This window comes from Carassius auratus, chromosome 3 (assembly GCF_003368295.1).
Source record: "Carassius auratus strain Wakin chromosome 3, ASM336829v1, whole genome shotgun sequence".
NCBI classification, from domain to species: Eukaryota; Metazoa; Chordata; class Actinopteri; order Cypriniformes; family Cyprinidae; genus Carassius; species Carassius auratus.
In genome coordinates this window covers 18,663,576-18,684,771 of record NC_039245.1, presented here as the reverse complement: position 1 = coordinate 18,684,771, position 21,196 = coordinate 18,663,576, and the positions used below count along the sequence as shown (strand labels likewise).

Here is a 21,196-nt window from a genome sequence, read left to right as displayed (position 1 = left end):
TCTTTGGTTTAATATTATACAGTGACGCCAAGGTAAGGAGAAAAACATTAAAAAGGGACTAACAGAAGAAAAACCCCTCATTATAAAATACATTAACCTGCATATTATAGATTTCCCATGTTAAATGACAAGCATCCCCAAACACATAACAAATAAAAACAAACATATTACAGATAATTATGTTTCCATTGCACTGAAGGCAATTAATATAGATCTAAAAAAAATTATTCAGGTTTCAGGGACATGTGAAGCTACTTTATATATAAAATAAATAAATAAAATTAATAGACCAATTCCATTTTAAAACAACATGTTTATCTAGAATGTATTATATAATTGATCCTAACTAATATTAATTTTAATTATTAGTATTAATATAAATTAGTAATAATAATATTTAGAATGCTGATTTAAGTAAAGTTTCTTTTTTTATTCTCATTCAAAAGCAATTTCATATCTCTGATTATGAGTCCACCGCGGGTATATTCTCACAGTAGAACTGAATATTAGTTTATGAAAAAAAGAAGAAAAAAAAAAAATATATATATATATATACATATACATAGATACATACATTACATACATACATATATATATATATATATATATATATATATATATATATATATATATATATATATATATATATATTGTGCTTTTTGGTAAAATGTTGCTAAAATAGGATGCTAAATCTTCAAAAGGCCAGAGAACTCTATACTAAAAAAAAAAATGCATATTTTATTGCAACTTCATATTTTAATATCATGAAAAAAAAAATATGTAAAAATGTTTCTCATAAATATTGTGAAAAATTCCATTAATAAAACAAAACAAGAATAAAACATCATATTGAATAGTCTGAAAAAAGTTCAAAAGATTGAGGCTTGTTCTGTTGTTGTTGTGTTGTTGAGTGTGTTACAGTAGTTATTTACAGTAGTTATACAGTAGTTATTACAGTCTATTTCTTCTCAGTACCGAGTATAAAACACCTATGTTATTGTCCTTATTAGCCAGAACAGTGACAAAAACTATGTAGGTTGTGGCGCAGCATTTGCTGTTAAAAGAAAAAGTGACACAAATATTTTAATGAATTGAACTTAGTCGTGTAATTATAAACGCAGACTTTACTGCTTACCTATTCCTGAAAGGTCGACGGTCTGAACACAGGCGAGGAAACGTGTGAGGTGAGCTTGACAGGCTTCAGCAGAGCTCTGCTTCTCCAGCAGACAGCGCTCCAACACTGAAAACACACCGCAGCGAGATGAAGGAAAAACAGGAGGAGAACATCATAAATACTGATTAAATAGTCTTGATCACTGTATACCAATATTTAGATGTGTTATTATCAGCTATGGAAAAATAAACTATATTCAATAAATATAATACTACACTCTTGCTAGTTATTTAATTTGTCTACTAACATATCGAACAGTGGATTTTTCCCTTTTTATTTCTATTTTTATTTATTTATTTTTGAAAAATCAGCCACTTTTACTGAAAGTCTTGAACATTTCCACCCCAGTCGCATTGCATTACATCTCAGACAATGCATTGTGTTTAATAGCATTAAGCTGAAATTTAATTTGTCTACATCAACCTTTGAGATCTCTTCACTCTAAGGATCAGCTCTGCCTGATGATTCCTCAATCACACTTAAAATGTAGAGGAGGTAGAGTTTTTTCCGTGGCTGAATGAGTTCCCCCTGTCTTTAAAAACATCTCCTACTACTCGATGACTAAATACAGCTTGATGGGGGAAAAATATAAATTATTATTTTCCAAAGTGATTAATTAGCTTGATCTGATGTCTAAAACATCAGTCCAACCTGCCCAACTCAATCCGAGCAGCTGAGTCCTTAGCCATCTTCAAGAATCGGCTAAAAACCCATCTCTTCCATCTTTATTTGACCCTCTAACTTTATCACTCACTATTCTAATTCTATTCTTAAAAAAAAAATCTAACTATCTTTTCGTATTCTATTTTCTTTTCATTTATTATACTACATACTTTTTGTTGTTTTTTATTGCTTCTTGTCCCCATTTGTAAGTCGCTTTGGATAAAAGCATCTGCTAAATAACTAAAGGACTAATAGGCTAAAACAAAATAAATAAATGTCAAATATTTCATTTTCAATGACAATGTTGTCTGCTTGGCAAAGAAGTTAACTAAACATTATTAGGTCTGAATATGCTGTTACTAAATTTGTATTTATTTATTTGTGTGTGTGTGTGTGTGTGTGTGTGTGTGTGTTTAATGGATTGTCATAGACCTAAATAAATAAAAGCATGGTAAAACAATAGTTTTAATGAGCTAAAGAAACCCATTTATATACATTTTTAATTAATTTATAATTAGAGACATTCATGCGATACTTATGTGCTAGTGAAACGGGTTTCTTTATTGATTAATTAATCTTTTTACTTTATTATAAATTTTCACACACGTCAATACGAGTTAAAATATACAAGAAACAATAAAAGGATTATAAAAACGTCAAATACTCATTCATACAAGAGGAAAGCATCTTAGGATGCCATCAGAGGTATCTTTAACACTTGTAGTGTCAAAAACACTATCACGCTTTATATATATATATACATATATATATACATATATATATACATACATATATATATACATATATATATATATATATATATATATATATATATATATATATATATATATATATATATATATATATATATATATATAAATGGCATGATGTATTAACGTATTTAATTGTATTTATTATAGTTACATGTTCTAGTAGCCTTTTCGACTTTTACAGATTATTACTGTTTAAAAACGTAAACTGTATTTATTAAGGTCAAACAATGTTTTTGGAGCGAGATCATTTTGTTTATACAGAAGTTCCCTAACAATATAAATAATCGTGTAATATACGCATTTTCTTTTATTATGACATGGAATGTGACATTTTTTATAATATCATTTCCATATTAAATTTTCTGTCAATCCGAAAAATTTCCAGGCAAGGACATATACCGGAAATTGCGTCACCGGCGTACGTGCTTGCGTATGCGGAAGCTGTCGTATGTGTCTGAAAATCTTCAGAAATCTGTAGAGTGGCCAGACACCCGGCCGGTGCGAAGCTGCCTTTTTACCATCAGCGCCTGCAAGGAGGAGGCGGAGGAGAGTAGGAGGGTCGACGGAGGAAGGCACACTCTAGAATGGATGAAGCTAAAAGAGATGGAAATATGGCCGTAGACGGCGTCGATGGGCCGGGGGGGACGCGGGCGCGCGCACTGAGCGATGAGCTGGTGAGATCAGTGTCTCTTCACAGCCGCAGGCCACGCGTTCTGCACGGCACAGTGTTCCCGTTTCTCCTCCTCTACCCAGGCTGCTTATATTCGTGGTTAGCAGTTTACGGAGCTGACGAGTACTTTGAGGCCGGCCTGCTGGCGCTCGCCGCTCTCGGGATCGCGCACGTCCTGACAGTGCTTTCTGGCTACTGGTCCGTGCACGCGCACTGCTGGCTCACCTGCTCGAAGGTGAAAATGCGATAAAAACAAATATGTGCTATGCAAACATTGCATATATATGTATATGTATTTTAAAGACCAACACATTTGAATGATCGCTTTTATTGGCTAGGCTTAGTAAGTCATTCGTACAGCCATATGTTTGAGACATAATTTCGCACAGTAAGATGACTGTAATTATGCAAGTATATTTTCAACAGGAGTCTGACCCAGCCAAAGCCACCTTTGCTAAAGTGATACCAACACCAAACAATGGTTCGGCTGAACTGGTGCCTCTTCTGAGGGATAAGGTGAGATCTTTTCCTAAACATTTAGGAGTCCCACTTGTGATCCTCAGCTGTCAAAACGGAATAAAGATATTAAAGGGTTAGTTCACCCAAAAAAGAAAATTATGTCATTAATAACTCACCCTTATGCTGTTTCAAACATGTAAGACCTCCTTTTATCTTCAGAACACAGTTTAAGATATTTTAGATTTAGTCCGAGAGCTCTCAGTCCCTCCATTGAAGCTGTGTGTATGGTATACTGTCCATGTCCAGAGAGGTAAGAAAAACATAATCAAAGTAGCCCATGTGACATCAGAGGGTCCGTTGGAATTTTTTGAAGCATCGAAAATACATTTTGGACCAAAAATTGCAAAAACGAGTACTTTATTCAGCATTGTCTTCTCTTCCGTGTCTGTTGTGAGAGAGAGTTCAAATCAAAGCAGTCTGGATATCCAGTTCGCGAATTAATCATTCAGTTCACCAAATCGAACTGAATCGTTTTAAATAGTTCGCATTTCTAATACGCATTAATCCACAGATGACTTAAGCTGTTCAATTTTTTTATATGGCTGACACTCCCTCTGAGTTCAAACAAACCAATATCCCGGAGTAATGCATGCACTCAAACAGTACACTGACTGAACTGCTGTGAAGAGAGAACTGAAGATGAACACAGAGCCGAGCCAGATAACGAACAATAGACTGACTCGTTCACGAGTGAAGAACCATTTCTGCCAGACACGTCCGATTCGTGAACCTAGGAGCTGGTGATACTGCGCATGTGTGATTCAGCGTGAAGCAGACCGACACACAGAGCGTCTGAACTGAACTGATTCTTTTGGTGATTGATTCTGAACTGATTCTGTACTAGTGTTATGAGCGCGGTTAAACTGAAGGCGTGAATCAAGGGCAATCATTGCAAATGACGCCATTACGTCAAGCACAAAAGAACCGGTGAACCGTTTTCTTCAACCGGTTTATTGAATCGAACTGTCCGAAAGAACTACTGGTGATCCGAACACCGATGCAACCGGTTCTTCACTCGTGAACGAGTCAGTCTATTGTTCGTTATCTGGCTCGGCTCTGTGTTCATCTTCACAGCAGTTCAGTCAGTGTATTGTTTAAGTGCATGCATTATTCTGGATTAATGCGTATTAGAGATGCGAACCGTTTAAAACGATTCAGTTTGATTTGGTGAACTGAATGATTAGTTCGCGAACCGGATATCCAGACTGCTTTGATTTGAACTCTCTCTCACAATAGACACGGAAGAGAAGACAATGCTGAATAAAGTCGTAGTTTTTGCTATTTTTGGACCAAAATGTATTTTCGATGCTTCAAAAAATTCCAATGACCCTCTGATGTCAAATGGACTACTTTGATGATGTTTTCTTACCTTTCTGGACATGGACCGTATACCTTACACACAGTTTCAATGGAGGGACTGAGAGCTCTCGGACTAAATCTAAAATATCTTAAACAGTGTTCCGAAGATAAAAGGAGGTCTTACATGTTTGGAACAGCATAAGGGTGAGTTATTAATGACATAATTTTCTTTTTTGGGTGAACTAACCCTTTAAGTGTAGCTTCTTTTTTTCTTCCACTTTTTTTTTTTATTTTATAAAATTAATGTAGAATAATTTTTGTCAATAATATAAATTTTATTTTTATTTTGAGGGAATTTCTAGGTAATACAAAATATTCCTTATTTTATTATGCACCATTTATACCTATATAAATACAAATACACAAAATACATTTTCATATTATTTTCAGATAATACAATTTTTAAGTAAAAAAAAAAAACCCGGAGCAGAGGTATTTTAAAATTGAATGTACGGAAGGCAGATTGGTGCTATTTAGTGGGAGAAATAAAAAAAAGTCATATGTAATACCATGGTGTAACTAGGGCTGTGTATTGCCAAGAATCTGGCGATAAGATGCACATCACGATAAAGGGGTTGCAATACGATATATTGCGATACTGTAAGCAACGCGATATTGGGATATTTCTTATTTTAGGAATATTATATATTGTAAGAAAAGCTGTCATTAAGAACACTACCATATGCAAACCTTAGCAATAAATAAAGTTGTTGAACCAGAACAAAGTGGCATCTGCATTTGCAGTAATCAGTCCCTGTAACATTCAACGTTACTGAACCACTTTTTGTGCAGTAAGAGTAAAGGGGATAAATAAAAGTGCTAGCAGGATCCTTTAATAAAATAAAATAATATAAAATAATAAAGGCATAATCTGAAAAACAAAGCCTTTTGCATTATAAATAATAATATTCTGTACATATTACAGTTGGTTTGATACCTTTATCTCAAACGGTGTCAGAGTTTAATTAATTTAAGTGGGTACAGTATATAAAACATTTTAAAAATATAGATTCAGTACTGTTATAAAAACAATAAAGGTATTATCTGAAAAACTAAGCCTTGTGCATTATTCCGAATAATATTCTGTATATTTTACAGTTGGTTTGATACCTTTAGATCAAATGGTGTTGTCATTTAATGGATTTATATTATTGCATATTAAAAGTTGTAAAATTATTATAAAACACATAAAGTGTTAATTAAAAGAAATAACAGGGATGTTTTTCTGAACATTTTAGTATTGGTTTTATATTATAATGTCACATAGTTAAATTGTTTAATTAAAGCTGCAGTCTGTAACTTTTTGACGCTCTAGCAGTTAATAAACAGAACTGCTTGCGTCTTACAGAAGAACATTGTAGCCGGAGTTACTTCTCTCTGTTTATGTCTATGAAGAATCACAAAGGTACTGGGTTACTCCGCCGCGGTATCCCCGACGCAATCTAAAATAGTCCAAATATAAAAACTTATTATAGGTGTACCCTAGTGATTCAGGACAAGCTAAAAACACGGTTGGAAAATGAGTTCATGGTGTACTCACTTATTATATAAATTTTTCTACATTTTGAACACAAACAAAGTTACGGACCGCAGCTCTGATTGGTTGTTTCTTACCGGGAGCAGATGAATTTCTGCAAATGGCAATAGGACCACTGGGAGGAGCCAGAGGAGCTTGATTTTTTTTTCACAGATTATCTGTCTCATATTCTACTGTCAGGACATAATGACAGGTTTAACAAATATGTAAATAAAAATATTTTTACAAAAGTTACCTACTGCAGCTTTAATATTAATGAATAATTTTTTAAAATTTTTTACCCTAGAAATTAAGCCTTGTGCAACGTAAAGGGCATAGATTTATGACTATCTGAGTTAGTTTGGGCTCAAAACATAACAGCCACAAACAGTTCAATTGGCCAAAAAAAAAAAAAAAAACTAATGTCAAACTTGCACAACTGCACAAAATGCCCCCAAAATGAGAGACAGCTGCAGTCGTGGGGCGACCCTCCCACCTATAGCTGCGCCCCGCCCATTACTAGCAGCTACATTAACACTAACATTAGTGGCGTGCTCTAATGCTGGTATTTCCTTTCACTCACGATTTGTTCAGATATGAAGACTCCTATATCTTGCGGTCGGGAAATAAACTCAAAACAAATGCCATGAATTTTTTTTTTTTTTGTAAATATCGATATTACGTTTTTGTGAATCGATACAGTATCGCCAAACAATATATCGCGATACTCACGTGTATCAGTATTATCTTACACCCCTAGGTGTAATCACTAGATTCTTGTATAGCCCTCTATATAATAGGTACATATTGAGGTTCATATTCCGTAGTATTTTCAGACATTATTATATTATAGGTTTTGCATTTAGATATACGTTTAGACATCATCAAAGACTACTTTATCTTGGCCTATTTGTAGATTGTACCTCAAAAAAATCCCTTTTCCTTTAATATCCTATGCCAGACTTTTTTTTTTTTGTGTGACTCTTTTGAAGAGCAATTAGCCTTTTGTAATCACATCCATGATTGTGTGCGTGTGTGTGTGTTCATATGGCAAATACCACAAAAGTCAACAAGTTTCGTGTTATTCTAATAAAAAATAAAAAAACGATTATTTAGATACAGACCAACATCTCTTTATTTGTATTGTGATATGGTGATTGTCTCAAATATTATTATACAGGTTTGTCACACACCGCTTTACTGTTTCAAAAGCTGTGATTTTCGGTTGTGGAGATAAATTAAATCCTTGTAATATTCTAAACATTCTAATATTTCCCAGTATTTAGGCTTCATATTTTTAAAAAATCCTTATTTGGAAATTATGTACACATGGACATGTCAATTGTTCCTTGGTCAAAGGTGTGGAAACTCTAACAGATGAGTTAAAACCGATGAAATGTGTCTATGTAAAGCCTCATTTTTTCACGCAGGATGAGAATGGAGTGGAAATCCTGTCCTTTGAGTTCCAGAAGATCCGTTATGTGCACGACAGCAAGGAGAAGAAATGCTTTCTCCCAGTGGCATTTCCACTCAACTTTCCCATGAGTCATTTTCAAAACTGGAAAGGCTATCAGGAGGAGGATCAGTTACGGGCCGCAGAGAAGCGCTATGGCACCAACCGTGCTGAGATGGTGGTGCCGGACTTCCTGGAGCTCTTCAAGGAGAGAGCCACAGCACCCTTCTTTGTCTTCCAGGTACGTCTGCAGAGCATGCGGTTTGATTTGACTGATATTTATGGAGCTTTTGCATGATTGATTGATGGCCTGTGCATTATAAATACATGAATGCTCTAGAAATGCATGATATGCAGTGGCTCAGTCTCCAGTCTATGAGTATAGTATGAACTGCATGTTTTTGCCCCCCTGCAGGTGTTTTGTGTGGGTCTCTGGTGTTTGGATGAGTACTGGTACTACAGTGTCTTTACGCTCTTCATGCTTGTGGCATTTGAAGCATCTCTGGTGCAGCAGCAGATGAGGAACATGTCAGAAATCCGCAGAATGGGGAACAAACCTTACATGATCCAGGTAACTACAGCTCCCATCTCCAGTTTTGGTCTGTGTTGGTCTATTAACTCTTTTTGAAATGTTCTTCAGAAAGCACATAATTCTGGTTCTGTCATCTGATTGGTCGTTACAATGTTCCGTCTGTGATGTCATCCACAATATAGCAACATATAAGCACGGCTGCAATATCGTAGAAAAGGTTCTGTTATTGTTTGCTTGTCAGGACCTATATATTTATTCGAAAGTATGTCGCTAAAAGAATATGCTTAATAAAATAGGTATCATGTAGTAGCTATTTTATAAAATGAATAGACTGAACTTCAGTGCTTCATGTTAAACAATGCATATTGGCTGCGACTGTCTTCGAGATATGGCACACCCTCTCTTACTTTATTGATTGGTTAATAAACAGGGTTTTAGGATAAGAGCGGGATGTAAAATTCTAACTCTTTTTATTTATAACAGGTCTATCGCAACAGAAAATGGAGGCCTGTGTCCAGTGATGAACTAGTTCCTGGAGACATCGTCTCAGTTGGTGAGTTTCATGGAATCTGAATGACATACAGTTGCCTAAAAATATTTATACATCTGAGATGTGCTTAAAATATGTATTTGCATTTTTATGAAGATATATAAAGTACTTGGCTGCTGGTTGTCTCGTGTTTGTAGTTCATGGTTTGTAGTTCATGTGATGTTTTACAGCTGTTGTTGTTACCACACAAGTGCTGAATTCATGCATCCAAAATCGAAGAGTAAATCTAATATTTGAGCATCTATTCCTCATGTCTTCACAGGACGTTCTCCTCAGGATAACCTGGTTCCCTGTGACGTGCTGCTGCTGAGAGGCCGCTGTATTGTGGATGAGGCCATGCTCACAGGAGAGTCTGTGCCTCAGATGAAGGTGCGTCTGGCTGCTCTCGTCACCGAATCAGCAGCCAACTTCAGCAAACTCTGCTGTCTCTGATCAGCTGTGTTGTGTCTGTAGGAGCCTGTGGAGGACCTGGACCCTGACAGGATCCTGGACCTGCAGACGGACTCCCGTCTCCACGTCATCTCCGGAGGCACCAAAGTGGTTCAGCACAGCCCGCCTCTCCGAGCCAGTGCAGGCCTGAAACGTTAGTACTCGCAGCAGTGATTGGTCCTCAAGAACCTGTACATGTGTTTTAGCTCTAATGCCCATTTTACAACTTAACCGTGAGTTTAGAATGTGTATGTGTAGTCATACTCCCTCTCTTTCTGTCTTTTCACAGCTGTAGACAATGGCTGTGTTGCGTATGTTTTGCGGACAGGGTTCTACACTTCTCAGGTGAGGTGCTTCATCAACAGGCAGGTTTTTGAAAGATATTTTTTTAGACATTGTGCTACTATTTATTTAGAGGTCAGTGAATTATTGATAGGAAGCAATTCAGAGAAGAATGGAACGATGAGTCAACAATGTAGTTTTTAAGTTTTGTGTTCGCGAAATGTCTAAACTGTTGTTGTTGTTTTTAGGGCAAATTATTAAGAACGATTCTGTTTGGTGTGAAGAGGGTGACGGCCAACAATCTGGAAACTTTTATCTTTATCCTTTTCCTGTTGGTTTTCGCCATCGCCGCGGCTGCGTATGTTTGGGTCGAAGGTGAGTCACATTCGTCTGAAGTCTTCTTTTACGGGGCGGGATGAGTGAGGTAGTTGAAAAGTTGTCCAAAAACAAGATGATTCAATAGTTGACTGTTTTTTTTCTTAAGGATTTTTCAGAATTTATGCATTTTAATTACTGCTTACCTGCTTTTAGTATAAGTTCAGTATTTAAACAGTCTCAAACCTTGTGCGTTCTGCTCTGGTCAGGTGTGAACTGCTTCTTTAAGATGACCAGTCTGTTTCGAAAATGTGTAGGTTTGCAGTAACATTTATTTATTTAACGATTTTGATCTCCGCCTTTTTTTTTTACTCTATACACGTCTCTGTTGGCTGTTTATACCTTCCAAGAAGCTTTGTGTTTTCTAAAATTTGTTTGTTTAAAGTTTAAACAAAAAGTTTGGTTTTGATCAGATTTGATGTTTTCGTAAGAAGTCGCTCATGCTCACCAGGGCTACATTTATTTAATGAAACATACAATTAAACAGTAGTATTGTGAAATAGTATTACCATTTAACATAACTGTTTCCTGTTAGAATACATTTTATAATGCAATATATTCCTGTGATGTTAAAGCAGTCTTCTATGTCACATTATCCTTCAGAAATCATTATTATTATCAATGTTGAAAACAGACTGTTTTATGGGAAACTCCGATACGTTTTTTTCAGGATTCTTATAAATTGAAAGTTCAAAAGAACCACATTTATTTCAAATACAATCTTTTGCAACATTATAAATGTCTTTACTGTCACATTTGATCAATCATTTGAATGGTAGCCTGTGTTTGTTTGCTTGCATATCCCATCATCCTTCACTCTCTGTGTCGTTCAGGGACAAAGGACCCGAACAGAAACAAGTACAAGCTGTTTCTGGAGTGCACTCTGATCCTGACGTCAGTAGTGCCTCCTGAATTACCCATAGAGCTCTCACTGGCTGTTAACACATCGCTCATAGCCCTGGCCAAACTCTGTGAGTGACCGCACTGGATTCAACATAGTCATGATGACCGGATCTCACTATACTCTCCCTTCTCACACTCATCCTCTCATGTTCTTCCCTTACAGATGTGTTTTGCACCGAACCTTTCAGAATCCCCTTCGCTGGGAAAGTGGAGATTTGCTGTTTCGACAAGACGGGCACCCTGACCAGCGACAGCCTGGTAGTCCGTGGCGTCGCAGGACTCAGGTGAAGCCTGAACATCTTGCAAAATGATCTTTAAAAAAATATGGTCCTTGTGTATTTTTTCGCCCAACACAGACACTGTTATCTCTATTATTTTCTCCTCTTTCTAAAGTCATAGATACTCTATTGTGGGATTTTTTTATTTTGCTGTCGGAATCAAATGGAAGCGCAAATATTAGACCATTATTGATGTGTACCCAACTATGATGACTTCAGAGAACCCCAAAAATGTTGAAAGCTCATCCAAGGTCTCTTCCTGTTCCTGTTTTCCTTAGAGAAGGGAAACAAGTGACGCCAGTGTCAGATATTCCAGTGGACACTCATCGGGTGGTGGCCACGTGTCATTCCCTGGTCACACTAGATGATGGACAGCTGGTGGGCGATCCACTGGAAAAGGCCATGCTGACCGCAGCCGACTGGACACTCACTAAAGGTCTGACTTAATCTGTCAAAATGTCAGAAAAACTTAAATCATTTTGAGTTTTTGGTTAATGCAACAAATAGTAGAGCCAGTTGAATTTGTGATGTTTCTGTCCCTTTATGTAGATGAGAAGGTGTTTTCTCGCAGCATAAAGACTCCGGGGCTGAAGATCCATCAAAGGTTTCATTTCGCTAGTGCTTTGAAGAGGATGTCAGTGCTGGCGTCGTATGAGCGGATGGGCTCCACCGAGCTCTGCTATATCTCAGCCGTTAAAGGTGCACCAGAGACCCTGAAGGACATGGTGAGCATCTCTTTGGCTCTTTAGGTATATGTCTGGTACACTGCTGATAGTTAGCATTCTGTGTTCTTCAGCAGATCCGTAGCAGCTCTGACAAACAATGATAGCACTGCTAATGTTTTTTTTTAGCTTGGCGTGAGAAGTTCCCTCACATACTTTAGTCCCAGGGTTGTCCTCTACACATTACAATAGAGATATGGAAAACAGTATAACATTTTAAAACCAAAGGCAATTGGTTGTTAGAACAACTAGTTGACTAGTTAGTCTAGGAAACCCTGTAAAAAAAATTTGGTGAATGGACTGCTTTTGGGATCCATGATACATATTGCAGGAAAAATAGTCAGAAGTTTGTAAATAATTAATTATTCTAGAATGTAGGGGAGTGTATCTGTACATAGAATAAATAAAAATAATATAAAAAAAATTAAATACTTTTTACTCTGAAGATTTTTTTGGGGGGTGGGGTGGGGGTTAACACTTTGGGCATTTACTCTTTACTAAAATCAGGTAAAAACCTTTTCAGCAACCATTAAGTTAAGTTAAAAATATATATTTCCACTTGAATTTTAAATGCTTAATTTTTTTATGAAGTATACTCACTCAGCAACTTTAGTCAGATTTTACCAAAAAGAAAATTGTGCATAATCTTGTAGACTTTTTATTTTGTGTTGGTAACTCATGTATTAGCTCAGGTTTTTACCATGAAGATTTGTTTAGATGCTGACATGGCTATAAAAACTAAGTTTTTAAAGCATTCAATATGCATTATTTATAAATACTGAATAAATACATTAAACTAAATGGTAAGTAGCCTAATTTATAATAACGTATCTTACTGTAAAATGTTTAAATATTTAATTTAGTATTTAATAAAACATTTAGTACTGTGTAAATCACAGTACAACTACTTTTATCTAAATGTAGTTTTCATATGTTTAACTACCAAACTTTTATTTTGCTGGCAAATTCTTATATATGTGCTGTAAGTGTCAGAGTTCAGCATGGCACTGTGTTGGTTTACACACGCACAGCTCATGAAGCGATATTTCAGCAGTCAGAGCGGTTTAAGAGTACCTTTGGCTTCAGCTGAAACACCACATCACGATCATTTCTTATAACGATGAGCGTGTAAACAAACACGGTGTGATTCTGATTGGCTGTGATTTTTGCTTTAATGAGGACCACAAAATTTCTGCTATTTCAACCTGAAATTGAGGGAATTATTTGCTGCATTGTAACTTCTGACGTCTAAAAGTTGCTATAGATTGGTGGTTCTGAATGATTTCTGAAGACATTGTTGTTTTTCAGTTCTCTGAGTGTCCAGCCAGCTATGACGAGGTGCACAGAGAAATGTCACGAGAGGGAGCCAGAGTTCTCGCACTGGGATACAAAGAGATGGGCCACCTGAGCCATCAGCAGGTATTGAGCAGCCACCACTGAATGAAACGCTAAACATCATCATGCTCTGTTGTGTATCACAGTCTGTCGTGTGTGCAGGTGAGGGAGGTGAGCCGGGACATGCTGGAGTGTGACCTGCGCTTTGCAGGGTTCATGGTCGTGTCCTGTCCTCTCAAGACCGACAGTAAGACGGTTATCAGAGAGATACAAGAGGCCTCACACCATGTGAGTGGATTAACTCCAGATGTTAACATGCATTTAGTTTTTTTTTTTTTTTTTATCAAATTTTTATTTATTTTTTCCTTTAGGGAAAAAACATACAGACATGCTTCACAGAAATAGAATATAAATGTATATATACATCCATTTACATACATGTCTATACATAAGCATATATAATGAAGCATAACATGCATTTAGTTAACACACAACATGTCTTTATTGGCACCATAGTATTGCCAATTCTGCACCGTTTAAAATCATTTTTAAAAGGTATGAACAGGTGGGTGTTTGTCTTGGATTCTGGAAGTATTGCTAATTGTACTTGCATTTTTGCATTTGACATATTTATCCTAAATCACAAGGAAATGCTGAAAGATTTATTCAAGTGGTTTAGTAAATTAAAAGAACTGGTTTTATACAAATACCTTATTTTTCGGACTATAAGTCGCACCGGAGTATAAGTCGCATCAGTCCAAAAATACGTCATGATGAGGAAAAAAACAAGTCGCACTGGACTATAAGTGGCATTTATTTAGAAACAAGAACCAAGAGAAAACATTACTGTCTACAGCCACGAGAGGGCGCTCTATATATCAAGTGTAGACTACAGGAGCACTGAGCAGCATAGAGCGCCCTCTCGCGGCTGTAGACGGTAATGTTTTCTCTTGGTTAATTTCTCTTGGTTCATGGCAAATTAATTTTGATAAGTCACATCTGACTATAAGTCGCAGGACCAGCCAAACTATGAAACAAAATTGCGACTTATAGTCTGGAAAATACGGTAAATCAAATGAGTTAATGGTTATGCCTACTGGTGAATTATCCGTTTTTATGAGTTATTTATAAATAATGTTTATTTCTATTTATTATGTAAACTTATTTTAAATAATGTATATTTGAGTATATAAATAAATATGTATAATTACATTTAAAAGTTGAATTTGTATATATTGTATTTACATATTTATATGTACACAATCGTTCAAAAGTTTGGTGTCAGTAATATTTTTGGTTTTAAAAAGATATTAATACTTCTATTCTTATGTTATAATACTTAGATTCACCATTGACCAAGAGTAAAGAGTAAAGTTACAAAATGTTTCTCAATGTTTCAAAAAATGCTTTTCTTTTTAGGTTTACACATGAATAATAAGTGTTTCATTTCAACCAAATCGGCATATTAGAGTGATTCCCGAATAATTATTTCTAAAAAGCTACGTTATTTTGTTTTCACATTTTTCTTTTTCACAAATCTGATTGTCATCGAGCCAAACCGGTCTGTCACATAGTCTTAGACGTCTGATTTGTCTCAATTTTGGTTAAATATATAATGTGTCTTTGAGAATATTTAGAGTTTTATTAGGTTATTATTTGATATTATATATTGAACACTTGTCACATTATCTGTCCACAGGTTGCAATGATCACAGGTGACAACCCTCTAACAGCGTGTCATGTGGCCAGAGAGCTGCATTTCATCCAGAAGGAGCACACGCTCATATTGCAGCAAAGCCCCAGTCAAGGTGTGTGACGTCCCAGACAGCACTGCCCTAAAGCAGCTGGAGGAACATATTTGAATTGAATGTTGTGTGTTTTGCAGCTGAATGGCAGTGGGTGTCCATAGACGGCAGTGTGTGCCTCCCTCTACCTAATTCTTCAGTCCCTGATTTGGTCAGTCGGTACGACCTCTGTGTGACAGGAGAGGGACTGGCCAGGTTGACCTATGAACCCCGTTTACTCAATGCCCTGCTTCCTCATGTGCGAGTCTTTGCTCGTGTCAGTCCTAAGCAGAAGGTCAGTTTTACATGTTTGAGCAACCTTTGCTGATAGTTGAACTATCGTGCTCTGCACTCACTGTTGATTCTCCTGTCTGTGCAGGAGTTTGTAATAACTAGTCTGAAGGGACTGGGTTTCGTTACGCTGATGTGTGGAGATGGCACAAATGATGTTGGTGCGCTCAAACATGCCCACATAGGTGAGTCATTAATGTCATCGATGGTAAATTAGGCCTGCACGTGGTTTTGTTTAAAGCAATGGAGAAGTAAGACACTTAATGAAATCGAGGGTTGAAAAACAGATGTGTACAGGTCCGATTTTCTTCATAATCATTGTAAAGTTGTCCAAACCAGCAAGGCAATATATTTTCATATACAGAAGCCTATTTATACTGTGTGAAGAAAATACAATGTGTGATATTATTAAAAACAAAAGATTTTATTTTGTCACTCAACTAAAGCGATTTTACAATTTTTACTTTTAAATTAAAATAATTACATTTCAGGAGTCCTGAAGATTTTTTTGGGATCCCATGCTTTTTAAATATTGAGTGGTTTGTGATTTAGAATTAAGAATATTTTTACTCCATTTTCTTGGCATAGCTAAATATATATATATATTTTGAGTATGAAAATAACCATCATGGCTTTTAAAGGTTTTATTACATTAAATAACTTGTTCAGTCCTATAATGTAGAAACCCCGGTTATTCTTTTATTATTATTATTAAAATGTATAAATTTTCATTATTTTGCAACAGCCACAACCACACAAACATATGAAACATTCTTTGAACACATGACTACATACATATACACACACCCCTAAAAGTAAACAAATTAAGGTCAATCTCTTTATTACATATATAGATGAAAATGTTTAAAAAGGGTCCATATTTAACAGCTCATCAATCCAGCCCTCTTCTGGTTGGTTCAAGGAAGGAGAGAAATGTTTTTTTATAAAGCTATGGACGTTTAGGTACCTAAATAAATTGGACTGTAATAGTATAAAAGTTTTGACATTGCCAATCCCCACCCTCTTCCTTCTTCCCTTCCAAATATAATTTTCTTATGCAAGGATTTTTCATATCCCGAAGAATCAAAGAAATACAATTATTCAGATCTTTGAAACATTATTTGGGAATAAATACTGGCACAGTCTGTGAACCCTAGTTCTTTAAAGACCGTTTTTGAGGGGGTGAATTAAAAGAGAAAGATCTTGTCAAAGCTTATTTTAAATCATTTAGTGTCATCTTAATGCCCCTTTGGAAGTTTGCTGAGGCCCCCTAGTGGGCTCCAGCCTCAACAAATATGAGTGCATTAACTGAGCTTTTTTTTTATTATTAAGAGAGAATTTCAGTGTCGGTGTGTCACAGATTGTCTTGTATTGAATCTGTAACATAATCTATAAACTCTACTGTCTCATATCTGATAAGCAAAATATAAGCATAATACCTAAACTATCAACGTGATCAAAACTACTGAAAAACTGTTGTACACAATTTACTACATGCCTTCTGATGTCTGATTGATAGTTCATACTTTAATATCAAGTCATTTTTTCCTGTCACGATGCAACAAATATGATACTTAACAAAAAACACTTGCACAGCAACTTTTTAAAACTGGATTTGTTTATATAATTTGTCTAAAGGTCCAATAAACTCTTCCATTTCAAAAAAACACACATAGATTTTTCAGACTATTATTTATTTCATGTGTCAGGCTTTACAGGGTTGATATACAGTAGATGTACTCGGATCATAACATGTCCCTTGTGTTTACCAGGTGTGGCGTTGTTGGCTAACGCCCCAGAGCACATGCCTGAGAAAAAGAAGAGAAGCAAAGACAAAGAGTACTCCTCAGGAGAGCCCAGACCCCCAGTCCCGAGTTCAGGGGTCAAACCCAGCTCCCGTGCAGCCAGACAGAGGTTGATGGCCCAGAGAGAGGAGCAGCTCGCTGCACAGAAGGTCAGCAGCTCGAGTCTGATCGTGGTTTACATGTTTTGAATGTCAGCATTTAACTAGTTCACCCAAAACTGAAAACTGTCATCATTTACTCCGCCTCATGCCGTTGAACACAAAAGAAGATATTTTGAAGAATGTTGGTAACCAAACAGTTGACGGTAGCCATTGACTTCCATAGTATGGGGGAAGAAAATACTATTTTTGAGTGAACTATGCCTTTAAGCTTGAATTATGTACTCCATATATGTAACCACATGTTGCATAAATGACTTGTGTCTTAGGAGAGGATCAGTCAGGTGCTTCGAGAGCTAGAAGATGATCAGATCCAGGTGGTTAAATTGGGGGACGCCTCTATTGCTGCTCCATTCACTTCCAAACTGTCTTCCATACAGTGCAGTAAGTAACACGTGTTTTAGATCAGCTTGAGTGCTCTCATTTAGTCCTATGTGAGGTTGGCCTAACGTTGTCCCATCTGTTTCAGTCTGTCACGTGATTAAACAGGGGCGCTGCACTCTGGTGACCACCCTGCAGATGTTTAAGATCCTGGCGCTGAACGCTCTGGTCCTGGCCTACAGTCAGTCTGTGCTTTACCTGGAGGGGGTCAAATTCAGCGACTTCCAGGCGACCCTTCAGGGCCTGCTGCTGGCCGGCTGCTTTCTCTTCATCTCAAGGTCAAAGGTGAGACTGGACTGTTTTGTCAAGCTGCCTGTGGTTTGCGATGGACCGAGTTTCACTGACTCTTTTTTCCTTTAGCCGTTGAAGACTCTGTCCAAAGAGAGGCCTTTACCGAACATCTTCAACCTGTACACGGTCCTCACAGTGCTGCTGCAGTTTGCGGTCCACTTCTGCAGTCTGGTGTACCTGTACAGAGGTGCACAGAGCAGAAGCCCACCCAGGTATGAAAGGAAATAAAGTGCTTATGACCACATGAATCGGCCAAGTGGGATTTCCCAGTATCTTTACAGAAGATTTCTGCTGCAAGTCTTAGAAAATCCTGGTAACACTTGCAGGTTGTATACGTAAAAACCAAAGTATAATTCAGTTTACTGTCTCCAAACTTTAGCCAATGGCTCATTTTGTCAGATATCATCAACTCTTTATATAAAATGATGCACTTAGGCTGTTCAATCAGTCCCAGACATTCCTTACATGTGACGTCATTGTTCACATTTGTGATTGATTTTCACAACATTTGCAATCTGGCTTCATGTTTCACCTCTCTCTTATCCTTTTTTTTCCCCATACCTGCAGGGCAGAGCAGTTTGTGGACCTGTACAAAGAGTTTGAGCCCAGTCTCATTAACAGTACTGTATACATCATGTCCATGGCCATGCAAATGGCCACATTTGCCATTAATTATAAGGTACTTGAGTCCTTACTTTGATGTTAATCGCATATAATGAGTAGGGATGCACGATAATATCGGCACAACATCGGTATCGGCCGATAAAAGCTTAAAATGACCATTATCGGTATCGGCCGATATGAATATTTCTGCCGATGAGCCAAACCGATATTCTCCAAGTGAAATAATTGACCTGTTTTTCAGATGTGAATGTCTGTCTACATTTGTAAAATAATAAATTTATGGTAGAATCAGTACAGAAGATATACATGGATTTCTCTTCAGTAAAATTAAAGTTTACATTTATCAGTATATATTTGTATATATATCGATATCGGTATCGGCATCGGCCAAAATTATTTAGAAAATATCGGCATATCGAATATCGGCCAAAATCCAATATCGTGCATCCCTAATAATGAGCCTTTGTAGCACATGCACATCAGATTTCGATTTAATTTAGAGAAATAGTTCTACCAAAAATGTATTTGTGAAAGAAAAAATGCATTGCAGTTGATAACTGCGTTTCCTGAGGTGCCAAGTTAGAACGATGTTTTATTTTAATATTGTTTATAAACTATTATAGCACTATTATTATCTTAAATTAGCTTTTTATACTTTGTTCTTATTTTTAAATTTTAGTTATTGTGCATGTCTTTTTTTTTTTAAGCTGTATTATATTTTTAGGTCATTTTGCTACTTTAAATTATTTTATTTCAGGTAGTTGCCAGGGCACATTTTAAAATGTAAAAGTCTTTTTAAAGCAGCACTGTGTAACTTGTTGTGTGTTCAAAATTTGCTAAATGTTTAAAATCAGCGGTCTGAATTCATCTTCCAAACCGCGTTTTGTCTTATCCCGAATCACTGTGGTACACTTCTAATAAGTGATTATATTTGGACTATTGTAGCCTGTTCGTGTCGTCACTGCTGCGGAGTAAAACATACCTGTGTGAATCGCAGTACTGTAGACAAATCTTGGAGAAGTAGTTCCGATTAGAATGTTCTTCCACTGGATGCGTGTTTATTAACCGATAAAGTGCCAAAAGTTACATAGTGCTGACTTAATATTTTTAGTTAACAATAACAACACTGCAAGTGCAGATGAGATTCGAGTCCTGCAGCCTAAGATTCAACACTGTCTTGTTCAGGGTCATCCTTTCATGGAGTCTCTCACTGAGAATCGGCCCTTGCTGTGGAGCATTGGTATATCCGGGCTCGCCATAGTAGGGTTACTGACGGGGTCTTCACCTGAATTCAATGAGCAGTTCGCTTTAGTGGATATTCCAACTGAGGTAGGATTTCAATACACCTTGATATTCACATACTAGAATGTCAGTGGAAAAGTGTTTGTTTGTATTTTAAGCATGCAGTAAAGGCTTGTTAAAATCAGCAAGCATACTTGGTGAGAATGGGCCTTTAGTCAGTACACATAATATTAATATTAATAGGGATGCAGTTATCCAGTTTTTATATGCTGTTTAGTATGCACATTGGTATTCAGCCTTTTTTCTAAGTTGGCCTCTCATGCAAAGCTATTTATAATTAATGTTTCTATATTCTTTCTCTTTGCAGTTTAAGTTGATAATAGCCCAGGTCCTAGTTTTGGATTTTGTCGCCGCCCTTTTGGTGGACAGAGTTTTGCAGTTCCTGCTGGGCAAAGGAACCCTGAGGTTGCCGAAATGAACTGTTATTGCCAACAGTCACCAAAGCAGCTGCTGCCCCTCGTGACCAGACTGTGAACGGGTTTTACAGGAACACGGTACTTGACTGGTGACAAACTCCGCGAGATGGGAAAGAATGGGCGTGAAACTCAATACTGTACACACCCCAGTGTTTCCTTTACCTCCCTGTCTCTGTTCTGTCTTAATCATTTGACTTCATTTTCTTTCTTCTGACATCTTTAACCACCCCGTCCTCTCTGAAGGCCAAGAAAACTACAGTATTGTGTTGAGGATGAGTGCGGTTGAGGCTCACGGCTGTGACGGGGCATTCTGGACAAGTGTTTCTTTCTTGTTTTGTTTTAAGTCGTTTTCAGCATTTTGTAAAAAGACCAATCCCAGAAAGACTTATAAATGACCAAAACAAGCTGTTGTTGTGTTTATTTATTGCCATGACTCTTTCTTATTAAGATTTTAATTTCAGAGAACAAGCTAATTTTTCACTGCTTTGGATTAGCAAAGCAATATATGATATGAGCTGATACTTTCAGGAAAGAAAGGTGAAAGTACATTATTTTTCCATGGTAATTAAAACTTTAAATCACATCTAGGAATGCAAATAATGACTTGATTG

General features: G+C 36.7%; 1 protein-coding gene across 1 annotated transcript; it reads left to right on the top strand.

Annotated features, from left to right (window-relative positions):
• Positions 1-3,032: 3,032 nt before the first annotated feature.
• LOC113049456 (manganese-transporting ATPase 13A1-like) lies at positions 3,033-20,991 on the top strand. Its single transcript, XM_026211825.1, has 25 exons — positions 3,033-3,515; positions 3,707-3,796; positions 8,105-8,368; positions 8,543-8,698; positions 9,143-9,212; positions 9,472-9,578; positions 9,663-9,792; positions 9,928-9,983; positions 10,169-10,295; positions 11,129-11,266; positions 11,362-11,482; positions 11,755-11,912; positions 12,026-12,201; positions 13,507-13,617; positions 13,696-13,821; positions 15,233-15,341; positions 15,419-15,612; positions 15,697-15,793; positions 17,381-17,562; positions 17,841-17,955; positions 18,041-18,237; positions 18,313-18,455; positions 18,811-18,922; positions 20,053-20,196; positions 20,477-20,991. Exons 1-25 carry the CDS (start codon positions 3,195-3,197, stop codon positions 20,585-20,587), a joined length of 3,555 nt encoding a protein of 1,184 aa, XP_026067610.1. The 5' UTR covers positions 3,033-3,194; the 3' UTR covers positions 20,588-20,991.
• The last annotated feature ends 205 nt before the right edge of the window (positions 20,992-21,196 follow it).